General features: G+C 48.0%; 1 protein-coding gene across 1 annotated transcript in view; it reads left to right on the forward strand.

Annotated features, from left to right (window-relative positions):
- Positions 1-26,314, forward strand: part of ASAP2 (ArfGAP with SH3 domain, ankyrin repeat and PH domain 2) — a 160,717-nt gene that overhangs the window by 85,959 nt on the left and 48,444 nt on the right. The window contains 7 exon segments of the mRNA XM_070379081.1: positions 1,373-1,447; positions 3,302-3,351; positions 6,972-7,101; positions 11,506-11,591; positions 18,285-18,360; positions 18,633-18,719; positions 25,255-25,358. Coding sequence (XP_070235182.1) covers positions 1,373-1,447; positions 3,302-3,351; positions 6,972-7,101; positions 11,506-11,591; positions 18,285-18,360; positions 18,633-18,719; positions 25,255-25,358 — 608 coding nt within the window.

A 26,314-nucleotide genomic window follows, 5' to 3' on the forward strand; every position in this document is an offset into this window, starting at 1 on the left:
AGTGCTGAGCTGGCGGGTGGAGACGTGGGACACGTGTGGGGAAACCCAGGCGTGAGTCACCTGCATGGCCTCACCTTAGACTCAGGTTTTCAGTATTTAAATCCGAACTCTCCAGGCTGATCCTGGCAAGTCATTGCTGAGGGCGTTGTGCCTCTGCTGGTGCGTGCCTAGTCGAGCTGTGGAAGCCTCAGACAGCAATTACCCCAGAAGGCATTTCGGAGATTACAGTCATGACTTGACCATTTATCTAGCAGGGGAGATGGCTGGTGCAGGCATGGTTACACACCTTGCTAGTAGTAGTTTTCAGGCAAATTTCTTCCTCCATTTTGAAAGTTCGTGTGCTGAATAGTGCATGGAAGTCAGATCCCACATGGCTGTAAAAGTTGTGGTGGTGGTTGGCCTTCCAGCCCAAGGTAATTCTACTAAAAGTGAAATTTTCCTTTGTCGGGTTGTAAGAAGGAAGGGTCTTACACAAGGCTTCTCTCTCCGTTGACGGTCCCATAGTTTCGGTGCAGGTCTCTGAAGTGACACAGGCACGTGCCACAGCGGGCCGCGTGGCAGCTGTGCTGACTTGGGGAGCACGTGCGGGGGAAGGTGAGGACGGAGAGCCTCAGCTTTCTTTTCCCTGGGGCGGGACTCTCATCAGGTTGAGAACCCAGGGACTCTGTGCCTTGAGCTTTCTTGCTCACTGAAGCTTGGTGTCTTCAAGTTGGCTCACAGCTGAGTGGCCGGCGGGGTCAGGCCCCAAGTGTTTCAGGAGGCTTTGGTTCTCCTTGATTTAATCCATAGTGACAACTTGCTAAGCCACCATTTCTTGCCTTCTTGCTTCAGGGGGAAGAACAGGGGACCTCGAGACCGCTTGTCCCTCCTTTTCTCGCTTACCTGCTTTCTCCAGCCGCCCCCCACCCCCCTCGGTACTGTTCCCTCTCACTCTTTCACACACGTTCTCTTTTAGTTTCCTTTGTTGGGGGCCGTGCTGTGGAGACTGGGGGTGCTGTGGACCCCCAGAACTGACCAGAGCCACAGCCCCAGGCCATGGATGGAGCTGTGAGAGGAGGAAGTGTTGGTGGGTTCCCGTTCCTGGATCTTTAAAGTGCTTCTGTCGTTGAGTTTTTCCTTCATTGTAATGGTTATCTTTCCACAGACTTCATAGCCCAGTAATAGGTTAATATTTTGTGAAATATAAACAGCTATAGACGTTTCACTGTTAGGTTTTCATTCATGAGATGACATCATTACAGAGAATGTTAAGGATGATGGGGTTTTAGGGAAAGTTTATTACCACGTGTTCTCTTAACCTCCTTACTGTCCTTGCTTTAGATTAAAAAGGAAATAAGAATATTTTTCTGTTGTTTTTTTTTTTGTCTTTTAGATTCAGAACATGAACAACATAATCTCCTTCCCTCTGGACAGTTTGCTGAAGGGGGACCTGAAAGGAGTGAAAGGGGTACGACCTGCGGAGGCCTGTCTGGGGCTGGCGGTCCAAGGACAGCATCGTGGTCTTGCTGGCCCGTCCGGGCAGATACCCCTCAGGCCTTCCTGAAATGGCGGGACAGCTCCGTGCCACCTCAGGCTCCCTTGACTGGCCGCCTTGGCACCACCATTCACCCCTAACAGTGGTGACCCGTGGCTTTCTCACTTGTCCCGCTGGTGCTTGAGATGTGGGAGGGAAAGCGACAGAAAACTATGAACAGCCATGGGCTCGGCTGGCGGAGCAGGGAAGCCTGTGTGCAGTCCGGTTTTCCAGCTAGTCTGGCCCTGACTGGTCCCTGTAACAGGCCCCTTGCAGGGACGTGGTCTCCCCACTGGGAGATCAGCACCAGCAAGGCCTGAGCCACCTTTATTTTTCTATCCTGCAAAGGGCACCCATTGTTGAGGCCTCATCAGCCTCCCACAAACTCTCAAGTCGTGGTCTGTGTCCTGAGCACGTGCTGTGTGGGGCCAGGTGCTGAGCAGAAAGTCACTCGTGCATATCTCTGGCACAGACAGGTGTGTGATACAAAAGGGAGACGACCATGTCCCAGTCCTTAGGAGGCCGAGCTCTCTGATCCCCAGCAGCCTCCGCAAGGCCAACCTGGCCGACCTGGGGTCTCTGCAGAGGCAGACCATGCACGGAGAGCTGTCGGGGCAGGGAGTCTGGCCGGGTGAGCCGTTAGGAGTGAAGACACTGAGGAACGTTACTCATCATCCCCTGGGGCCCCGAAGAACCTGTCAGGAGAGGTAGGCAGTAAAACGAGAGGGTGGAGTGCACAGGGCAAGTCGTGCCCCGGGGCCTGCAAGTCCGGCCTGTCTGCAGCAGCCAGATGCAGTCCTGCCCGGTGGCCTGAGCTGGCGGGAGTAGAGGTGAAGCTGATGGGGTGGACTGGCCCCCTTCCTGCAGGCTCTAGGTGCCAGGCTGTGGAGCTTGGGCCTTGTCAGAAGGCTGGAGAAGAGCCAGAAAGAATTAGAAATCCCCGCAACAAAAGGGTTTTCTCTTCCAAAAGAGCCCTGTTAAAGGGAGCATACATAGGTGGGAACAACTTGATGGAATTTTTGGTGGCTCAGTACATTTTTAAGTCAGGTTTCATCAGAGAATGTGAATCAGAATCGATCCCCTCGTAGCTCACATGGTAGAGAATCCGCCTGCAATGCAGGAGACCCAGGTTCGATTCCTGGGTTGGGAAGATCCCTCTGGAGAAGGAAATGGCGACCCACTCCAGTATTCTTGCCTGGAGAATCCCATGGACAGAGGAGCCTGGCGGGCTACACAGTCCATGGGGTCACAAGAGTCCAACACAACTGAACGCCTAAACCATCAGGTCACAGGGGACAGTAAATGGCTTTTATATTCTTGTTTTGGGGCCCACGTCAGGGGTACGTGTGTTGAGATTCCTGTATTAATAAAAAAAAAAAAAGCCAGAGTCCTTTTATTTCAGAGGGATAAATATTTGCAGATTAAATGTTATGTCTGTCTGGGTTTAATTTCAGAATGATTCTAGGGCAGAGGGCACAGTCTAGGTGAAACAAGACATGCTGAGTTGATAACTCATTGTAACTAGCCGACTGGCACATTACACAATTCCCTCTTCTTTGTGCATTTTGTATATTCTATAATAAAGATTTCTTAGGAAAGAAATGCCACCACTAGTCTAATTAAAAAGCCTGTACTTAGAGCTTAGGCTCTTTATTTTTCATGGGATCACATATGTCATTTATTACAGAAATTAATACTCCTTTCAGGGCTAGTCTTGGGAGACGTTAAGTTTATCTTGCCCAGAAGTTCATGATTAGTTCAGTTTAATTTATGCCTCTCTGTTTACAGGATTTGAAGAAGCCTTTTGATAAAGCTTGGAAGGACTATGAAACAAAAATGTGAGTGTTTTCGTTTTAAAAAAATAAGCATGGGTGACTTGAGGCTTTAAGATGGCTCTTTTATTGCTTAAAGGTATTGTCTGAATGAACCTTAATCCAGGAAAGAATTCACCCAGAACTGTGTTGCCCTGTTCTGCTGTGATTCTAGATATTTCCTTCCATGCCAGGTGTCTGCCTTCCTGATGTTAACCTCTTCAGACAGGCTTTTTCTTGTCCCTCCTCTTCTGTCTGTCCTATGACTGCCTGATTGTTGTTTTCAGGAATGTTAATTGACTGCCGCTGGTTGACTTTAGGCAGCTGTTGTAACATTTCTGATCACAGTTTCTCGATTCCTGGAGTGGAAAGGATCTAGCTAGCTAGAACTGGGTGAGCAATGGTGGTGATAATAGTTTCAGTTATTTTAAATACCTGAGAAGTAGAAAACATGTTTTAATGCCTCATGTTTACTTTGTAATGGCTGTGCATTGGGTAATAGAGTTTTCTCAGTGGAAATAGTAACTTTTATATGAAGCCATCTGGGAAGGTGGGAAGTGTTCAGAAGAAAGCCTTTTCAGATATCTCGGTTGTTGGTCAGTCGCTAAGTCAGGTCCAACTCTTGGTGACCCCATGGACTGCAGCACACCAGGCTCCCCAGTCGTTCACTATCTCCTGGAATTTGCTCAGATTCACATCCATTGAGTTGGTGATACCATCTAGTCATCTCATCCTCTGCTGCTCCATTCTCCTTTTGCCTAAATTAATCTTTCCCAACATCAGGGTCTTTTCCAATGAATCAATCTTTGCCAAACAGGTGGCCAAAGTGTTGGAGCTTCAGCATCAGTCCTTCCAGTGAACATTCAGGGTTGATTTCCTTTAGGATTGACTGGTTTGATCTCCTTGCAGTCCAAGGGATTCTCAAGAATTTTCTCCAGCCCTACAGTTTGAAAGCATTGATTCTTCAGTGCTCAGCCTTCCTTATGGTCCAACTCTCACATCCATACATGACTATCAGAAAAACCATAGCTTTGACTATACGGACCTTTGTCAGCAAAATGATGTCTCTGCTTTTTTTAATACGCCATCTAGGTTTGTCATAGTTTTCCTTCCAAGGAGCAAATGTCTTGTAATATCATGACTTGCAGTCACTGTCAGCAGTGATTTTGGAGCTTAAGAAAATAAAATCTGTCACTGCTTCCACCCTTTCCCCTTCTAGTCCATGAAGTGATGGGACTGGATGCCATGATCTTAGTTTCTTGAATGTTGAATTTCAGGCCAGCTTTTTCACTCTCCTTTTTCATCCTCATAAAGAGACTCCTTAGTGCCTCTTCATTTTCAGCTATAAAGGTGGTATCATCGGTCTATCTTAGGTTGTTGGTATTTCTCCTGGCAATCAGATGGAGCTACATGTAGGTAATTGGGTTTGTTTGCTTTTACCAGCCCCAGGCATCTGTTCAGAGGTGGAGGATCACAAAGCTCACACCAAGCAATACCAAATCGTTGGTGCTCATCCTGTCCTAGAAATCTAAAGTTCTATACTCCAGATTCTGGAGTTTTTCTAATGGCGCACATTCACATATTAACACAGATTATTAAACCAGAATACTTTGAAGGTTGGCTCAACCCAGAGAGGCTCCAAACTCACTATGCTTGGGCTGTTAGCGTCCTGCATCCATGTGCCAATTCAGTTCAGTAAATAAGAAGGGGATCCAAATTCCTGCTTTATAGATGGGACACCAGGCCTCAGGATTTGCTCTGGTCAGTCACAAGAGACAGTTGAGCCAAGGGCAGGACGTGGGTTTGCCCACTTCCATTCAGCTGCTGTCGCTGCCAGACTCACGGCCCTTAGAGAAAATGCTTCTGTGCATTTCTGAACCCGGAATGTGAGGGGGTCTCTGAGGAGGATTGCTGGAAATGGTTTGAAAGAAGAATGAGATCAAATTCTATAAAATCAAGACACACATAGATATGGTGAGGACTCACAAATCCCAGAATTAGAGGACAAATGAGCACCACCCTTTAAAACTCAGAGTAATTGTGGTGCTGGAGAAGGCTCTTGAGAGTCCCTTGGACTCCAAGGAGATCAAACCAGTCAATCTTAAATATTCAACCCTGAATATTCATTGGAAGGACTGACGTTGACGCTCCAATCCTTTGGCCACCTGATGCAAAGAGCTGACTCATTGAAAAGACCTTGATGCTGGGAAGGACTGAGGGCAGGAGGAGAAGGGGACCACAGAGGACAAGAAGACTGGATAACCTCACTGACATCATCATGAGTTTGAGCAAACTCCAGGAGATGGTGGAGGACAGGGAAGCCTGGTGTGCCACAGTCCATGGGGTCGTGAAGACCTAGCAACTGAAAAATAACAACAATCCTGGGATAAATTTTAAAACTCACTCTACCCACTTACACGTGAGATTAGATTATTCTGAGAGGCCCTGTGATGTGTAACAAATAGCTTTAAGACATCTTTAAAATTCCTGGCCTGCAGTTCCATACCTGACCATTTTGAGAGTGACCGACGTCTGTCCTGGATCTCAGGCCCTTTGCAGTAGCGGTGGCGTCAGGGGCGCCTCGGGGCTGCGTAATTGTCCTGTGACCTCAGGGGCCTCCAGTCACACTCCCTCCTGGGGCGTGAGTCACTGCAGCAACATCTCTACCAAGTGGTCACCTGCTGCTCACCTGTTCAAGTCAGTGACTGTCTACTGCGTGCCTAGTGCTGTGCTTCAAATAAAAAACAAGAATTAGAAGCTCTGTCTCTTGCCTCTTCTTCAATACCCCCTCCCCAAACGATGGGGACTCTGGACCCAGAGGAACCCATTTCATGTTGAACACTTTCTGAGGAGTGCTGCTTGTGTGGTGTTGGTGTCCGCCTTGGGTGCTGTGCAAAGAGTCTCTGCCCTTCTCTTGGTGGTAACCTTGACACTTCTGAGTGCTTTCTGTGGCTTTTGTTTAGTTTCCTTTTTCTCCCGAATAAAAGTCTAATTAGTATTTCAAGCCCTTCCTAACTGATGTGACTTGTAGTTATCCAGGTCCCCCGTCTTAGGACACACTCCAGAGAGGGGTCAGCTGGTATCCTTTACTGCACGCTGGACTCAGGAGCACAGTCGAGCAGGAAATAAAGACAGAGGGGAATAAAGCTTAAAAACGGGAAAGGTCATCTGTTTCCTTCTGTGACTGTGAAAGTGTTAGAGCTCAGTTGTATCCAACTCTTCGCAATCCCATGGACTATAGTCCCCCCAGGCTCCTTTCTCCATGGAATTCTCCAGACAGAAATACTGGAGTTGGTTGTCAATTTCCTTCTCCAGGGCATCTTCCCAACCCAGGGACTGAACCCAGGTCTCTTGCATGGCAGGCAGATTCTTTACCATCTGAGCCACCAGAGAAGTCCTCTGTGACCTTGAGCACTGTCCTAGTGCAGTTGCTTTGGAAGCATTTGCTGAGTTCAGTACTCAACAGAAAGGGCCAAGACGGATATTTTTGGGGACAATTCGCATCTTTTCTTCCCAGTGAGTTCAAGTCCGTCCTGTGCTGAGACATCTCAGGGAGCATTTGTGTCCAGGGTGGGCGTCAGGATCGCAGAGGGGACTCCCCAGTCTAGAGGTGTCTTGACTGATTCTCTCGCTTTTCCACATGTTAGAACCAAGATAGAAAAGGAGAAGAAGGAACACGCCAAGCTCCATGGGATGATCCGCACGGAGATCAGTGGGGCTGAGATCGCGGAGGAGATGGAGAAGGAGCGGCGCTACTTCCAGCTGCAGATGTGCGAGGTGGGCGTGCGAGGTGGGCAGGCAGGGCTCACAAGAGGCCTCGGGGCAGCGCCGAGGTGCCGTGGATGCTGTTGTCCACTTTCTGCCTCTCAGGCAGCCTTAGGCTCCTGGAGTGTGGGATTAGATTAATCTGACATCAAGATTTATTAAAGGTAGGGAAAGACTCATTTGAAAGATGGAGGAGGAAATGGCAACGCAGTCTAGTATCCTCGCCTGGGAAATCCTGTGGACAGAGGAGCCTGGTGGGCTACAGTCCATGGGATCACAAAAGAGTCGGACGTGACTTACAAATAGAACTTGGAAGAAGGTTCTTTCTGCCTCACACAGATCCTCCTGGAAACACCTCTTCTCTGCTTTAAGTCAGCTAGAATACCCCCTTAAAGTGAAGTTGCTCAGTTGTGTCCGACTCTTTGTGACCCCAAGGATTGTAGCCTACCAGGCTCCTCCGTCCATGGAATTTTCCAGGCAAGATTACTGGAGTGGGTTGCTGTTTCCTTCTCCAGGGGATCTTCCTGACCTGGGGATCGAACCTGGGTCTCCTGCATTGCAGGCAGATGCTTTACCATCTGAGCCACCAGGGAAGCCAGAATACCCCCTTAGGTGCTTTTAAGGAGGTACCGGGTGGTGAGACCCCCTCCCCCAACAGCCGTGGTCCCCTCTGTGAGAGTGAGGGTCTGTTTCCAGAAGCCCCTGCCTTTGCAAGTGTCCGCCCCCCACCCCAACCCTGGGCTCCACCTGCTCGGGGTAAGGATGCTCCCAAGGCCTGAAGTCCTCTGTCCCGCTCCACCTGCAGCCTGAGTCCTCACCTCCGGGAGGGGAAAATGGCAGGACCAACACTCAGAACTTTTCTTTGCTGGAGGCTCAGGGATGGAAAGTCCCCAAGACCAGCCATGCAAGCCTTTGCTTCCAGCCTGTTTTTCATGCCTTGCTTGGAGGTCTGTTGGTCGAAACAGCTCCTGAAAACAGTTCCCCTCGCTCGAGGGCTCGTGCCTCCAGGCAGCGGCAGTGGAGTATCCGTGCTTGGTGGCGTTTGTGTTCCCCCACAGCAGTACGGACGTACGTGCTGAGTGTGCCCGTGCAGGGGTGACGTTTGTGACAGGCACCGAGGCTCGGTTCAGCCAGCTCTCCTTTCCCTGTAAGCTGTCCACAGCAAAGCTCATCAAAAGGCACTTTGTGATTTTAGGATGTTTGTTAATTACAGCAAGCACCTAGCCTTTCCATACGTGTATCTTAGGAGTGTATTTAAATGACTTTCTATTCCCAGAGCACACCAAGTGGTCCACAGAGGAGAATCCGTCCCTGGGACGAGAGACGTTTGTCTGATATTAGTACAGCCACACCGACTCTCTTCTGGTTTCTGTTTGCATGGGATTTCTTTTTCCAGCCTTTTACTTTCAACTTACTCATATCTTTGGCTCTGAAGTGTGTTTCCTGTGGGCAACCTATATTTGGGTCATGATTTTTTTATCCAGTCTGACAATCTCTGCCTTTTGATGGGATTCTTTAATCATTCACACTTGATGTTACTGTGTATGTGGTTGCGATAGTAACATCAAAAAAGTCTGTTCTTTTACTTTTTTTTTTTATGTCTTAGGTCTGTTTTGTTCCTCTGTCTCTCCTTTGCTACTTTGAATACGTGAATCCTTTGCTACATGAATATTTAGAAAGGTGTAACTAGGCTCAAAGTGTTCCTGTAGACAGGAGAGTGGATGTTTTTATCCACATGCTGTTTTATCACAGCAGGCATCACTTAGACTAACACCTGTCTAGCCCATTTCGCACAGTGTTGGAGAAATCAGCCCGGACGACAGGAGACAGGGATGAGGAAGCAAAACTGCTGCACGTCATGCAGACACAGGGCGTTGCTTTTATTGAAGGGGGATAAAATGAAGTAGAGTGTTTCACGGAGAGTGGATTTGGAGGGGCCTGTGTGTGAATTCAGGTTGTGCTCTCTCTTTGGCTAGTGAGGAGGAAAGCCGTCGACCTGAACTCGGCAGGACTGCTTATTCAAGTACGTTTAGGGACGAGAGACTCAGCCTGGGTGTTACTGGCATTTCCTCATGGTGAGGGTGTGCTTTCTGCAGTGTGCACCCAGCACTGGGGCTTGTCCTTGTCTGGGTGAATGGGCTGTGAGGACTGTCAGAAGGGTTATTTTATTGGAGGGGCTCTATCTACTCGACACCACTAAGTCACACACATGAGTCGTCTTTTGGGCGGGTCCCCAGGCTGTGCTGAGCGTCACAGGGTCCCCGCTCTTCAGAGCTGGCTGGGGCAGGGCCCAGCCCTGTGTGCAGACACAAAAGTGGAGGTGGGCCAGTGGGCTGTGAGGTCGGAGTTTGCAGAGCAAGACTCATCTGATGAAGCTGCAGACGGTGACCAGCCAGACCTGGGCTGGAAAGAGAGCGTGTCTGAAAAGCAGTCCCCGAGAACCTGGCCCCTCAGTGAAGACTGCTGGAGTTACAGTGGCTTTAAAATCGTTCAACCGCTTCCTCAAACTGAAGCCCTAGAGCTTTGTAAATGCTCGACGTTATTCAGGTGTTTACCATTTTAGTTGCCTCGGATCTAATGTAGAGAAGTGACTTTCAGGTGTTTATATTCTAAACCTGTGGGATTTTCTCTTCAAAATGAATTTTATAAAGACATTCAGTATGCCAGATCGGTAATACAGATGAATAGAGAATGTATGAGAGATCTGTTCTTGCTTTTCTTATGATTGTAAAAATATGTGCTTTAAAACATTGGTCAGTGTATATGTGTGTGTGTATATGTGTGCATGCATGCATACTTAGTTGCTCAGTTGTGTCCGACTTTTTGCAACCCTACGGACTGTAGCCCATTAGGCTCCTCTGTCCATGAGGATTCTCCAGGCAAGGATACTGGAGTGGATTGCCATGCCCTCCTCCAGGGGATCTTCCTGACCCAGGGATTGAAGCTGTGTCTCTTATGTCTCCTGCATTGGCAGGCGGGTTCTTAACCACTAGCACCACCTGGGAAGCCCATGTATATATGTGTATATGCATAAAAGAAATTAAAAGTCACTACACATTTTACTTATTAAGGTAACCACCTTGACATTTAGTGGCACATCTTCCAGATGTCCCTGGTACGCATACGTTAAAGACAGTGTGTATAACCAGGATCATTCTCTACTGCTGCTTTGTATTCTGATTATTTTCACTCACTAGTGTGCCACAGACATCTTTGCCATCAGGAAGTCTCTGCTTTATTGGCTTGATTACTAACAGCCCTTCTTTCTATGGATGCACCACACTGTAGTTCCCCATTCATAACATTTGGCCTGTTGCCATTTTTCACTTTTACAGGGAAGTCTGCAATGGACCTTCTTTTCCATTCATCTTTGTAAATTTTTATGATTGTCTTCTTAGAATAAATACCCGAAAGTAGAATTTCCAGGTCAAAGTGCACATGGATTTTAACATTGACACATGGCCAAACATCTCATTAACCATCTAACCATTTTGCTACATTGCCAGACATCTTTATTTAGTTAACAGTGAATAAGTATCAGAAAGGAGGGAGATGAGGATGTAAAGGCAATGATGTAGTTACCGTTTCAGAGCAGCCGGGCAGGAGGACACTTGAAGGCGAGTTTCCCAGATTATAGCTGAGACGCCAGTGGTCAGTGGGGGTCAGCAGCTCTCTAGGGGGCTTTCAGCCTTAGAGGTGACTTATTCTCAGGATTGTAAATATCTCCTATTTCGATAGTGAAGGGGACAGGGAATTTATGGGATCTTTTGTTCTATAAACTCTTAGCAAAGAGCAAATGTACATCCTGATACTAGTTCTATATATCCCTGGGGTTTCCTGTTGTTTTATGATTGTTAATGAATTCTCCAAGTTAAAAATGATTTTAATTTATTTGAATTTAAACTTTGCTTTTTTAAATTCAAAGAATCACAATGTTTATTTAAAGTGTTGGGGAAGTGTTTCAATATCAGAGATGTGGAGACAAAGCCTTAACTACAGAAGACCAGCAGTTAGTGTTTAGACGGTGACCTACCTGAAGAAAGGGCCCTGGAACAGGGGATGTGGACAGCTGAGTCCAGAAGGTGGAACCCTTTCATTCTAACCATCCTCACTCTTCCATGCAACTGGGGCAAAAGTTTCCCCTAGCTGGTAAAGACAGGCTGTTTTATTGCAGGGAGTTCTTGGCACTTAAAGCTAAGTATTTGATTACCCAAAGGTCAGGTAATTCATGTGGCACCAAAATAAACGAAGCATTTAGTTGTGGCATTCAGAAAACATTAAGCATCTATCATGAGCCCTACCCGTAATACAGGATGTCAGAGAAGGTAGGGAGGTGACCTGCCCTCAGAAGTTCATGTTCAGCTCATATTCTGTTTCTTTGACATTTCCCGTTTGTTTGTTTTTTTTTTTAAACAGTATCTGCTGAAGGTCAATGAAATTAAGATTAAAAAGGGAGTGGATTTACTTCAGAATCTGATCAAGTATTTTCACGCTCAGTGCAAGTAAGTTCTTGGTTCTTTTCCTTCATTATCATGGTATTTCAGATGTTTCTCTCTTTACAGCAGCTTCTCGGAGATCTTTAGTATTATGCTGAGGAAAGTATGCATGTATTTAAAAAATACTAGTAAATAAGTAAAAAGAGTGAAACAGTGAGGCATGCTGCAACACAGACGAACCTTCAAAACACACAAAGTGAAAGAAGCCGGAAACAGAAGACCACAGACTGAGTCCACTTGAAAGATCGGAAATGGGCAGACCCCCTGAGACAGGGCTTGAGGGGAGGAGAGGAGTGGGGAATGACTCCCAGGGGGCACAGGGTTTTTTTGGGGGTAATGAAAATATTCTGTAATTAGACAGGGCTGATGATTTCTCAACTTTGTGAATAATAAATATACTAAAACCCACTGAATTGCATGTTTTAAAAGGTTGAATTTTACAGTTTGAGAATTATATCTCAAAAACTAAAAAAAAATCTCAAAATCTACATTACTTTATCAAATATAATTTTTTTTTGGTAAAGTGCCAAATTAGTTTGATTCTTGGATGTTCTTTTTGTTAAAAGAGAAGTGAGATAGTGTTAATGCAGAGTCTTAAATTAGGAGAATACTTCCATGTATTATTGATCTATAAAACAGATGATGTGCTAAGCAAAGGCGGCTGTCTGGAGAGAGAGGGAGAAACGTTCAGGTTCAGGGGCCTGCTTATGTGCTCATCTTCGCGGTGACTGTCAGCCCTCCACACCCCGGGCCTCATCTCTTGGCCTCATTATCTTTCCCGTTCCTCAGTCTGCATCTCACCATTGACGTGAACAGGCTGTGGGCTCATTCGCTGCTGCTGTTGGGTGTGTGCTGTGTTTTAGGAGCCCCCTGAGATGCTGGAGACAGGGTGGTGTACATCCCTGGCACAGCGCCTGCTGGAGCGAGACGCAGGCAAACCCACGTATAATCGGACGCTTCGCTAAGTGTTTTCAAGTACCAGAGTCTGAGAGAGAATATAACAGAAGGACCTAATTTATAATTTAGATTGAGATGGAGGGCAGGGATTTCTTCTCTGTTTCATCCTTGCTGTGGTTTCCAGCTGGCAGAGCACAGTGCCTGGCCCACAGGAGGTGTTCAGATTCTTGAGTTACCTGCAGGTCTCTCTCAGGGATGTGGATTCAGGGGTCTGAAGGACACGGAGGGGCCGGCAGGTGGGGAGCAGAGGAAGAACCTTCCAGGCAGGGGCAGGGTCTCGAGGCAGGAGGGAGGCCAGCCCACCTGAAGCCTCGTGAGTGAAGTGAAGCTGCGTGGGAAAGCTGGAGGCGGGCACAGCCTGGCGTCTTGTTCACAGCATTAGATTCTGCCCCACACGTATGGGGAGGCGCCCAAAGTTTCAAGCAGGGGATTTGTTCAGCAAGTGTTGGTTGAGCTCCTGCTGTGTGCCGGAGGACATAGAGTGATACAGAAGGTCCAGGTGATGCAGCAAGAAGGAAACCGAGCTCCTACCTGTGTGGACTTACGGTGGGACTGGGCACAGCAGCTAGCCAGCCAGCAGGGGTGTGACAGTCTCCGGGAGTGGCTGTGACCTTGAGGAGGCTGCTGCAGGACGAGAGTGGAGTGGAGTTGATTGGGAACGTCAGGGAGGTGTCTCCCGATCCAATTCTGCTTTCACGGGGTTGCTCTGGGTGCCGAGAAGGACCAGATGGAATGGGGTGGCTGTGTGACCACTCAGGTGCAGGGTCGTGTCTGAGGGGGGCTGGAGCCCGGGCTCCCTGGGCCTGGGGATGTGTGAGTGGCGTGGAAGTCTCTCAACAGTGTTGTTCCTACATGCGTCCACATGCCTTTCCCTTAATGGGCCGTGCCCCGCACTGATACCCTTTGCCCTGCTGTCCCCTTTGCCTGGAACGCCGTTCTGTTGCTTCTGTGCCTTCCCCCAGCCTCTGGTCCTGTGAGACCCGGCTCAGGTGTAGCTGCCGCTGTGAGAACGTCCGCCCGCCCCACCTGCGCATGGCTCTTCCCTCTTGTCACCATGGTGCTGCCTGCACATGCCCGCGATGGCGCCTTTCATGTGTCGTGTCTCCCGCCCAGCATATCCTCTGCAGAGATGTCCTCCGTGACATGTACGTTTTCACCTTTGGCCATGTCGCGTTTCCTTGGCCCGGTTTGCGGTGATGAATTGCACTGAATTGGGTGGAGCCGGGCTTTGGAATTCTTAACACGCCTCTGGCCATGTTGTGTTTCCGAAGTCGAGGCCCAGCAGCAAAGGGAGATGTGTCGTGTGGTTCATCCTGGGTTAAAAGAAGAGCTCCCGGTGTGGAGTTCAGAAAATAGGAAGACCCTCAGTTTGTAGAATTTGTAGGATGAATTCTTTTACAGAAACTCAAAATGCTATGTGATGATCATGCAAGTTACTTGTTCAGTCTTCTCCTCGTAACCTTATGTGAGGCCATTTAGGAAGTGGGTCGCTTCCTTGCTGATATTTTATTTTTGAAGAAGTTATTCTGGGGTTTCCTTTTTTATTTTTTTTCCTTTATTTTGCCCAAACTAATCAGTTGGTTAGCAACAGACCACTTGTGGAAAAGTGAACGAGTTGGCCTTTTATGGGCCTGAGCTCAGTAACTTTTAAAAGTGATGAGTCCTTCCATTACTTCCTTTTTGGATGGAGCTTGTGTGTGTGTGTGTACACATGTATAATACTGCATGCTCTTCAGGTAATTTGAGAAGCTTCGACTTTTCAAATGCATATTTGGAGGGCATAAAACGTGGAGCTTGAGTGCTTCAGCCATTGGATGAAGGAGCCTGTGGCCACACACGTGTTTATCCGCCGGGCAGTTCCCACGTGTCCCCATTTCACACTCTCCGTCTCCACGTCGTGAGCACGGCCCAGCCTGGCGAGCGCGGTGACCCCAGGGCAGAGGCAGCCTGCTCAGCAGGGGCAGCTGGTCTCTGCAGGTGCCCAGAGGCCTCGTGGTGAAGCCTAGATTCCCTGGACGCGTACTTGCGTGTTCTTCCTGAGAACTGCTTAGACAGACTTTACTCTTCTTCCTTTTTGCTTTCTCCAGAAGCCTTCTTGAAGAGTATCTTCTTCATCTTCAGTTGCTCAGATGTGTCCAACTCTTTGCGACCCCATGGACTGTAGCCCACCAGGCTCCTCTGTCCATGGGATTCTCTGGGCAGGAATACTGGAGTGGGTTGCCATTTCCTCCTCCAGGGAATCTTCCCAACCCAGGGATCAGACTCTGTTCTCCTGCATTTCCAGGCAGATGCTTTACCACTGAGCCACCTGGGAAGCTGATCGTCTTATAAACTTATGATCTATGCCTTTTATATCATGTAAGGAAAGAACTTGCATCTCCAGTTCCTAGAAGAGCCTGGACAGTGTCTTACTAGCCTTTGCTGCTGAAGACTGAGGCTCCTGTTCTCTAGTGGAATCTAAAACTAGGCAGTCTTTAAAACAAAAACGGTGACGTTCTAGACAGTGGTGATGAGCGCTGCAGTGACTCGTTCTTTGTACCTGCTGGGAACCTCTGTGACCAGTGGCGGCTGATGTCCTTGGTGTTGCAGATGGAATAAGACCTTCTCTGGTGCCCGGGAGAAGTTCCCTCCAGGAGAGAGAGGGCCAGAGGCCATCAGCCGTGAGGGGGTGCTGGTGGGAAGGCTTAGGAGGGGGAGCCCGCCCTGCTTGTTGGGCACATGAAGGTTAAATTTCAATGGGGGTGTTATAAAGCCTGGCGAATTTGATCAGGTAGGCTAGAAAACATTAGATAAAGAGCAAAATGTGGTATTTGGTAGTATGGGCTGCCGTCTCTGGTCGCACAGAGTCGGACACAACTGAAGTGACTTAGCAGCAGTATGGATGATACTGTGGAAGCCTGGGAAAGCGCTGACAGGCTCAACCAAAGAAAACTGCCTGGGAGTTTGTACTTAGGCTTGAAGTGACAGCAGTTGGTAAAGAGGCCCCTTGTTTTGAAGCATTCCCCTTAAGGGCAGAGAAGATAGACACGACACACATGCCTCAATAAGGATTGGTGCACAAAAGATAGGAGTTTTGAAAATCAGGGGGAAGAGCTTTCTAGGTAGATGGTCAAGATTGGCAAGGCTTTCCACAGCGACGAAATCTAAGTCTGGATCATTCTTGCAAGCACAGGGCCCAGTGTTGCAATGCGGACGGTGTCTGTGATGAGAAACACTTCTCTGGGCTCCTGACTCCGCTGTGGGGTGCACCGGAGACCGTTGCCAGGCTCGGAGGTTCCGGGGCCAAGCACCTGCTGCCCCGCGCCGGGAGCAGGACCCTTTCTGGGCCAATCCCCTGTGATGTTTTTCCCCCTCCCTAAACTAGTGTGTGTTCAACTTCCCTTCCCTCTCTGCCTCCTTCTCTCCCTCCCCACCCCCTGCCCCCCAACCATCACCTCTTGCCTTCACCTATTTTACAAGAATTTGAATTGATTAGTGGAATAGTTATACAAGAAAAAAATAAAACTCAGACAAAACGTCAGAACCAAATGAGTTCATGACAGGAGGGAGATGTTTGCCCTCTCGTTCCTGTGTTTGTGCTTCCCAGTTTCCTTTTCAGTTTAAAATTGCTGCTCTGGGTCGGGCATTGTGCTCAGAGTGGAAACACAGGGACATGCAAGACATGGCATTTCTGCCCTGGCAGTGGAAACAGACACGTGGAAAAGTCATTATAACCCGGACACAATTGCTCTACCAGAAGCATGTTCTATATTTAGGGGAAAAAAAACACAAGTTAGGCAAAATGCAGGAATGAGAATGTAAAGTGAAATTACGCAAATATCTAAAGATTAAAGTAAGAAATGCTGATAGCCCAGCCTCTTTCCTAATAACCAGCTCGTCATGGTTTGTGGCCCGCATGCCATGTGTGTGTTTCCCCCTTCCTTCCTTCCTCCTCCCTCCTTGGAGTTATTGTACTAAGTGCCATGCAGTGTTGTTTCTACAACCCCTCCTATTAATTGCAAACTTGATACAGGAAATTCCCACAGGACTGTTGCTGAGTTTAAAAGAAAGAAACGTGCGAACCCCAGGTCACTTTTTGAAGATAGTCTCCTTGGTACCCAGTAAACCGGCAGAAGTTAGAGACACCTTCCTTCCTTCATTAATTTCTTCCTTCAGCAAATATCGTGTGCTTGAGATGTGCCAGGCTTTGCGGATACTGTGTCCTCACTCTCCCAGAACTTCGGATCTGATGGGGGAACTATATTTTAAACTGTTACCCCAATGAACACATAACGGCAGTTGTGGCAAGTGTTTCGAAGCCAGAGACAGGATCTCTGAGAATCTGGTGAGGAGGCCTCTTTGAAGGGAGGGGAGTGTGGCACACCTTGCTGATGAGACTGTATTTAGCTGAAAACTTGGAGAGTGAGTGGGAACCAGCAGGTAAACCAGAAGGCAGACTTCAGGGCCTCCTCAGAGGGAAGAACAGTCTGTGCAGAGGGCCTGAGGCAGGGATGGCTGGGTGGCCACGGAGGCGTAGGGAGAAGTGAATAAGGGGCAAGGAGAGTGGACTGGAGCTTGGAGGTGGGCGCTTTAGGCCTTCTTACAGGTTTTGAACCCTCGCCTAAGCTCCCGGAAGCCTCTGCTGCCCCTCAAATGGGCTCAGAGGCCGAGCTGCAGAAAAAACTCGTCCAGCCTCCATTCTCATTCCTGAATCGCTTGTTATAAGTGACTTTATGATCCCTGGGTTCTGAGTGTTAAAAATGTTCCTTTTGATATTCGATCTCAAGTTCTCTGACCACGTCTCCCTGCTCTGCACACACGGCCATCCGTGTGCATTTAAGCCAGCTTGCTTTTTATCTTTGTCCTTTGTCTTTTCCACTTAGCTGTGGCCTGTTAAGGAGCCTAATTTAGTGTCTTACTCTTATATTCACCCTGTGCTTCTCTGGCCTCAGACTCTTCTACTTCTGAACCCAAGCCTCTGCTGCGATTTGTCGGGAGAGTCCTGTTTTCCCACTATAAACTGAGAATTTAGGGTTCATTTTATATGAAACGGTAGCATTTCAACCTTTTCTGCTCTGTTCGTCGCTAGATAAGTAGCTTTTAGCGCCTAGGCACATGGACTCTTGTTATTCAGATGGTTGTTTCTCTCGCTTGGGCTCTGTGGTTCCCCTACCCTGGTGTCCACAGACTCTGCCTGTGTGGCATCAGCAAGTGACTGGTGACCATCTGAATCTTCCAGGAAAAATCACAGACACTAGGCTTATTGCCAGAGAAGGCAATGGCACCCTACTCCAGTACTCCTGCCTGGAAAATCCCATGGGTGGAGGAGCCTGGTAGGCTGCAGTCCATGGGGTCGCTAAGAGTCGGACACGACTGAGCAACTGGACTTTCACTTTTCGCTTTCATGCATTGCAGAAGGACATGGCAACCCACTCCAGTGTTCTTGCCCGGAGAATCCCAGGGATGGGGGAGCCTGGTGGGCTGCTGTCTATGGGGTTGCACAGAGTTGGATACACTAAAGTGACTTAGCAGCAGCAGCAGGCTTATTGTGGTTCCTTCTCAATTCATCGCTCATAGTTTTGAACATCACTTTGTTCGTGGTTTGCCTGATATTTTAAGGTTTGGTTCCTAGGTTCCTAGTCTTTCCCCCCCAGGAATTACATCATGATCTCAGCCATTTCCTTTAAAGAAGTCTTTTTTCTCCATCTAACAAAATTCTTTTCTCTTTTATGAAACCCAGCCTATGCTCTTTTTTCCTCCTAGTTTTTTCCAGGATGGACTGAAAGCAGTCGAAAGCCTCAAACCTTCCATTGAAACACTTTCCACAGACCTTCACACAGTAAGTAACTTCCCTCCCACGTGCGTGTTGTAAGTATGCACTATGCACTTGGATTTAAACATTGATCCCGTGCAATCTCGTGTTTATATGCCACGCTGCCCAGAACGTGACTGCCCTGGAGCACCCCCACGCAGCTTGGGGAACGGGGTTCCCACTCTATCCTCCGTCTTGGAGTCGGGGGGAAGGTTGCAGTTGTTGAGAAATGACCATGAGCTCCACCGTCTCGTTGCACCTCAGCCGTACTTTCTCTGCTTTGTTATATTTTTTTAAAGATCAAACAGGCCCAGGACGAAGAGAGAAGGCAGTTGATACAGCTCCGAGATATTCTGAAATCGGCATTACAGGTTGAACAGAAAGAGGTGAGGGGATTTAAGTTTGAAAAACCTTTCATCCCTTAGTCTTGGGGGCTCTAGGACTGAAGAGGTGAGATCCAGGTCTCTGGGTGCTCCTTCACTCCGGGGTTGTATTGGACAGCATGAAAATATGTAGTTTGTTCTTTGAGTTGGTTTTATAAAACCATCTTTTAAAATACACTTGTTTCGTGGAGGAACCATTACCATAAGCCTTGCCTTAACGGCAGCATTTCAACAATTGCTGCTCCGTCCGTCTTACCGTCTCTTCACGTAGACACTCGTCGTTCGTATCAGTTACTGTTGATTCGCTCCCCGGGGCTCTGTGGTTCCTCTGCCCTGATGTCCATGGGTCCTGCCTGTGTGGCGTCAACAGGTGACTGGTGACCATCTGGATCTTCCAGCCCAGAGATGATGTTCCATAAAATGGGAGGAGCTCGATTTTCTGCTTTCTGAAGGGTAGAAACCTTGGTTTCTTACATCATCTCTTTCATATAATTATTCCTTCTTTGTGTACTAACACATTTGCAGTGATCATTTGTATGTGGGGAGCTTAGTAGAAAAACCATTAAAAGGTACATTTTAAAGTGATTTCATATGTTTGCTACAGTGCACATATTATAATGTGAAATTTAATGCAAACACACATCCTTGTCGATGAAATTAAGTGAGTTTCAATTGTCAATGAAATCAATCATCTATTAAATGACAGCAGAGTGTAAAGTTCACTGCTAGCATTTTGGCATGCTCTATTTTGTTTGAAGTTCTTGTACTATAACTGAATATTGTTGTTTTTCTCCCGAATGCATTTACCTTTTGTGACCGAAGTCTAGGAGAGTAAGTAGTTCAGTATTTTTAATAAATCGTAGAACTTTGCATGCTTTCTTCATGAACTTCAAAAAATAGATATTTCTTCCGAGAAATGTCTAGTAGCAATTTTTATTTTTGTGCTTCCTCTTCCACAAGAGCTGTGGGTTTTATTTAAGACCAAAGAATTTGAATGCATAACTGTTAGTGAAATGGAAGTTTTCCAAATTTCCAGTTTAGCCTTTGGGGGTCACTTCTTTGTGAAGGTGAAACCACTGGCCCCCTCCCCTTCCATTGCATCACGGCCTTCTGCCTGTCTTCTGAAGCACCTCAATGTCTGCCTTGGGAGCGGGGGCCGCCTCTGTTCCCCCCAGCCCCAGTGATCTGTATTGCACATTCTGTTTGAGTGACTTTTAAAAAAAATGACAGCATATATATTTGGGGGCTTGTTGGCCGTGTCCTCAAGTGTACAGATGCTTTTTTCTCCAGCTGGACCTCGAGCGGGCGGAGGAGGCCTTCCAGCCTTCTGTGCCCGGCCGGCCATCACGTCATCGCACCATATTGCTCCTTCTGTAGGCTCTTGGTAAACACGGGTCAGCTGAATGAAAGGTTGGCAGATTGAGGTAGGATGTAGTGCTGGAAATTTCTCATAGCCTGGTGACTTCCTCCAGGGCTAGAGAAATCTGGGTCCTGATATTCCCAAACATGGAATATAAACAGCAAAAGGCGGGGGGTGGGGGGGGGGTGCGGGGGAAGAGCTTGGAGTATGGAGACTACAGTGGCCTGATTGTAACCAGAGGAGATGGCATTGATGTAGGAGCCACCAGCCCCAGAGAACTCAAAGGGGATCCCTGAAGAAGGGTCAGACCTGTGAAGCAAAACCCAGGTTTAAAATCCCGGAGAGTAGGTGCTGGGGTTCAATAGCCTTCTGGGCACAGAGAGGGAGGCCAGTGTTTGCTTTGGCTGGCTAGGAAGAGGAGGTTATTTATAGCTCTGCAGAAAAGTGTAACAAACTTACCAGCACAGACCAGAAGTCTTTAATGGCTTGTTGTTTTTGTTTTTTTGTTGACCAGCCTGTCTGCCCCAGATGCACACAGGGGTCAGGTGAACCTTCTTGACCGGCTCCTCTGGCTTTACACCCAAAGATGGAACCCACCCATCCACTGGCTGTGAATGTGTTGTCTTTTCTGTGTCTCACACTCTGTGTTGCTTTTTGATGATGATATTTCATCAGCTGGACGTTATGTGAATACACTGCAAGTAGTTAAAAAAAAAAGTGTGTAAGTTAAATTTGATCTATTTTAAAATGATTTTTTAACTGAGGTCCCTGCAGTTACAAGAATTGAACATTTGGGCGTTGCTGTTGTTTAGTTCTCATTGCTTTTTGGATTCTCTTCTGTGACGCAGAAAAATGAAGGTGTTGATGGATTTTATTCAGTGTTTTAAAAATTCTAAATCTCCATGATTATAGTTCATAAAAATTAGGTAACATGCCCCAAAGAAACTGCATTGTTGGTTGGTAGGACTTACCCTCTATGTCCTGCCTGCTTCGCTTCTCAGGACTTTCCAGGCACTTATCAAGTGTGACTAGTAATCAGGCCTTACAACAGCATGGCAGGCAGGTAGTGTTAACCCATATTCACAACTTGAGTCTGAGAAATGCAGTTGCTGGAGTGAACTCAGGTTTGAGCCCTGGTCTCTTCCACTGCAGGGCTCTTCTCTTTCCAGCTATATTATGTGACTTTAATAATATCTCTGTCAGATAGTATCTTTTAAGAAGCTACTCAGAGGAAAGTCTCTGGCGGTCCAGTGGTTAGGACTTGGTGCTTTCACTGCCAGGGATCGGGTTCAATCCCTTGTTGCTGCTGCTGCTGCTACTAAGTCGCTTCAGTCGTGTCCGACTCTGTGCGACCCCAGAGATGGCAGCCCACCAGGCTCCCCCGTCCCTGGGATTCTCCAGGCAAGAACACTGGAGTAAGTTGCCAGTTCCTTCTCCAGTGCATGAAAGTGAAAAGTGAAAGGGAAGTCGCTCAGTCGTGTCCGACGCTCAGCTACCCCATGGACTGCAGCCTTCCAGGCTCCTCCATCCATGGGATTTTCCAGGCAAGAGTACTGGAGTGGGGTGCCATTGCCTTCTCTGCAGTCCCTCGTTGGGGAACTAAAATTCCACAAGCTGCGTGGCAATGGCCAAAAACAAGCGCTGCTAACAGGGAACCAGTGGTAGGAGATGTTCGCAGACCACAGCTTAGCGCTCACTTAGCAGAGCCCCGCCCTGGTGTGTCTATGCACTTGTGCCCAGGGACATGCCCGGGGAAGACGGGGGCAGTTGGAATCACACCCATCCCTTGGCAGAGAGACTTGAAGCCTCCAATCCGCTCATCATGACAGGTGTCTGAACATAGACTTTCTGAGAGGCAGATGGATACAACGTAAAAGTGTTTGTGATGTTCTAGATTCCTAGGAAGCTCAGGGATATTTCTTGGGTGTGTGTGTGTATCTCTCCCCCTGATACTTCTCGGGTGTGTGTGTGTGTGTGTAAAATAATATGCAGCATCCTCCTTCTCCCAAGGCCTTCCCAGGTGGGGCAGTGGTAAAGAATCGGCCTGCCAGTGCAGGAGACTCATGAGGTGTGGGATTGATTCCTGGGTCAGGAAGATCCCCTGAAGTAGGAAGTGGCAACCCACTCCAGTGTTCTTGCTTGCAAAGTCCCATGGACAGAGGAGCCTGGCGGGCCACAGTCCATGGGTTGCAAAGAGTCAGACACGACTGAGTAACTATGCACAGGTCATGTCCCCACCCCATTCCTGAAGATTTCAGATACGGAGTCTACTGTTCATCTGGGTGGTTTCTATCTCTGCAGGCTCCAGTGGCTAACCCTTCATAAGGCCACACAAAACTGAAGATCTTGGTTGGTGCCTGGGATCTGGGAATTTGTCTGGGTGTCACAGGACAGAGGCTATATGGGTATTGATAGAATTTTGTGAGCTCTTTCTGAAGTTCTATAAAATGCCTACATAACCTGTGTGCTTCAGACATACAAACCGTCCCCACAGGGAGGCTCACTCAATTGGGTCTTAGGTCGTCCTTGGCCCTTCTGGGGAAGCATGGGTATGTTGGAGAGTCTTCCAGAGTCTGGGCAGTGTGGACGCCCCGGCCAGTTGTCCGTGTTGTTAGGTGATGGATCTCCTTAGAATGAAAGGCTCTTGTTCCTTGATGTACATTCCATTCAGCTGAAATCTTGGTTATATGAAAGGGCCAGCTTTACTTCCTTCCCTTGATCACATGTTGTTTTTTTTGTTGGGTCACAATAGAAGTCTCCTGGAAGGTGTTGAAATAGTTCTAAAGCAGGTTCAGTTTTATGTTAGAGGGATTACATTCCTCTTACAAATTTTAAATTTTATAGTTTCAGATTTGCTTGCACTTTTAAATTAATTCAAGAAACACCTTGTCTGAAGAATAAAACAGTAATTTCTTCCCCAGCCTCTGGCATCGCGTCTGATTCTGTTGAAAAGAAGAACGTCCTTAACATCCTGTTCATAAGACCTGTGAAGAGTTCTGATTAATATGCATGGCATGAACACTTTTAGCAGTGTGTCACAGGTTGCACCACTTACTTTGTTCAGGGTTTTTATTTTTTTTCCCTCCCCAGATCAATAGACATATTTCTTGGTTGTACAGTGTAGCCTTTTGACAGGTCTATTTTTAGTCTTTCTCAGAGATTCAGATAAGTGAACATGGTTTCTCCATTTCCCCTCTACTGCATTCAGTTCCAGTGATTTTAAAGCTGGTTTGCTCTAAATGTCTGCAGAAGGCAGTGGCACCCCACTCCAGTATTCTTGCCTGGAAAATCCCATGGACGGAGGAGCCTGGAAGGCTGCAGTCCATGGGGTCGCTGACGGTCAGACACGACTGAGCGACTTCCCTTTCACTTTTCACTTTCATGCATTGGAGAAGGAAATGGCAAGCCACTCCAGTGTTCTTGCCTGGAGAATCCCAGGGACGGGGGAGCCTGGTGGGCTGCCATCTCTGGGGTCGCACAGAGTCAGACACGACTGAAGTGACTTAGCAGCTCTAAATGTCTAGTGCCAGTGTATGCTGCCCTTCTGAGCGAATGTGGGAACTGGGACCATTCTCATCTCATGAACGAGCTGTTTGACTTAGTTGTTTAGGGGCATGAATCCCCCTGGAAAAGGAGGATGTTTCTCCTGTCTGGGGCCTGCTTGTTCAGGCTCTGTTGTCAGTTCAGTTGTGGAATGGTTGTGCATATTATTGATTTCTCAGATGAAGATTTAAAAAAAAAATTTTTTTTGTTTTGTTTTTTTTTGCTGAATTATCTCACCTATATTTCAGAGTTTAAAAAGTCAGTGCCAGACAGCCCATGTTCATGGATTGGAAAACTTATTATCCTTGGGATGGCAGTATGCCCCCAAATTGATCTACAGATTGAGTGCCATCCCTATCAAAATAAAATCCCAGCTGCCTATTTGCAGAAATCTGCAGGCTGATTCTAAATTCATATGGAAATGCAAAAGGACCCAGAATGGCCAAAGCAGTCCTGAAAAAGAAGAACAAAGTTGGAGGACTCAGCCTTTCTGGTTTCAGAACTTACCACAAAGCTGTAGTAGTCAGGACAGTGTGGCATTGACAGAAAGATGGGCACATAAATCAGTGAAACCCTCACACTACAGTCAGTGGATTTTCAGCAAAGGTGTTAAGACGGTGCAATGAGAAGGGCTTCCCTGGTGGCTCAGATGGTCAAGAATCTGCCTGCCATGCAGGAGACCTGGGTTCGATCCCTGGGTCGGGAAGATCCCCTGGAGGAGGGCATGGCAACCCACTCCAGTGCTCTTGCCTGGAGAATCCCATGGGCAGAGGAACCTGGTGGGCTACAGTTCATGGGGTCAGACAAGAGTCAGACACGACTGAGTGACTTTAATTTTCCAATGAGGAAAGAGTCGTCTTTTCAGTAGATGACGCTGGGACAGGATAGCCAGAGCAAAAGAACGCATTTGGCCCCTGCCTCACGCCATAATAAAAAATTAGTTCCAGAAGGCTGGAGGTTGCCGGATGTGGTAGAATGGGCCAGATTCTCAGCTGATGGGGTGGATGGTCTGCCCCGAGGGATGCCCACGGCCCCGCTGCTGGGGTGCATGGGGTCAGAAGGAGGGTGGCATTCATGTGTGTTACGTCCCAGGTGTTCACACAGGTGGTCTCCCTCGAGCCTTCCTGGGTTTACGGTCCTGACTAGCAGTTGTCTCCTGTTTTCCCGAGAGGAGACTGAGGCGGGGAGCTTAGTATCTTGCCCAAAGAAAGAGGCGGGATGTTGCTTCGTGTGTTTTGCTTGAAAGCCTCACCTTTGTCAGCGCGCTGCGTTTCCTTTCTTCTCAAAGCCTGCTTTTGCTGCACCAGGAGCTTCTTGCCATTGCCAGGGACTTAAGGCTTGTAAATAGGTGAAATCTAAGGAACTTCACGAGTCACTGCCAGACAGCCCCTTCTTCTTTCAGCCAGTTTGGGGATGCCGGTGTTTGTCATCTCCCTCTCCAGCCTGTGGGTGGCATTTATGGGTCCCAGGATATGAATTGTGTATCCCTTTTTGGATGTGTTTAAGAGGAGAAATTCTCTAATTAAAAAAAAATTTTTTTTTTTTTTTGTAAGGGCGTAAGTGTCTTTGTGTGCTACCTTTTGAAAATTGGAATCTGGACAGGATTAAAAAAACTCGCTTCTTGACCCTTTTCAGGACTTGCAAATGCGCCAGAGCACGGCCTATAGTTTACACCAGCCTCAGGGGAACAAGGAGCACGGCACAGAGCGCACCGGCAGCCTCTACAAGAAGAGCGACGGGTGCGTAGATGGGGTCGCTACAGGCTAGGGATGTGTGTGTGTGTGTGTGTGTGTGTAGACGGTGTCGCTACAGGCTAGGGCTGTGCATGTGTGTGTAGACGGGGTCACTGCAGGCTAGGGGTGTACGTAGGGGTATGTGTCGATGGAGTTGCTACAGGCTAGGGGTGTGCGTGTGTGTGTAGACGGAGTCGCTACAGGCTAGGGGTGTATGTAGGGGTGTGTGTGTGTGTGTGTAGATGGCGTCGCTACAGGCTAGGGGTGTGCATAGGGGTGTGTGTGTGTAGACGGCATCGCTACAGGCTAGGGGTGTGCGTGTGTGTGTGTGTAGATGGCGTTGCTACAGGCTAGGGGTATGCGTAGGGTTGTGTGTATATGTGTAGATGGTGTCGCTACAGGCTAAGGGTATGCCTAGGGGTGTATGTGTATGTAGACGGGGTCACTACAGGCTAGGGGTGTGTGTGTGTGTAGACAGAGTCGCTAGAGGTTAGGGGTGTGCATGTGTGTGTGTAGACAGGGTCGCTACAGGCTAGGGCTGTGCGTAGGGGAGTGTGTGTGTGTAGATGGCACTGTTAGAGGCTCAGGGTGTGTGTGCATGCATAGATGGCATCGCTAGAGACTCGGGGTGTATGTGTTTGTGTGTATAGACCGTGTCTCTAGAGGCTTGGGGGGTGTGTGTGGTGCACACATAGATGGCATCGCTAGAGGCTCAGGGTGTGTATGTGTGTAGACGGTCTTGCTAGAGGCTCATGGTGTGTGTGCACACATAGATGGCATCGCTAGAGGCTCGGGGTGTGTGTTTGCGTGTGTGTAGACAGTGTCTCTAGAGGCTTGGGGTATGTGCGTGTGTGCAGACGGCGTCACTAGAGGCTCAGGGGTTGGGTGTGTGTGTGTGTGTAGATGGCGTCGCTAGAGGCTCAGGGTATATGTACATGCATAGATGGTGTTGCTAGAGGCTC

The sequence above is a fragment of the Bos mutus genome, chromosome 11 (genome assembly GCF_027580195.1).
Source record: "Bos mutus isolate GX-2022 chromosome 11, NWIPB_WYAK_1.1, whole genome shotgun sequence".
NCBI classification, from domain to species: domain Eukaryota; kingdom Metazoa; phylum Chordata; class Mammalia; order Artiodactyla; family Bovidae; genus Bos; species Bos mutus.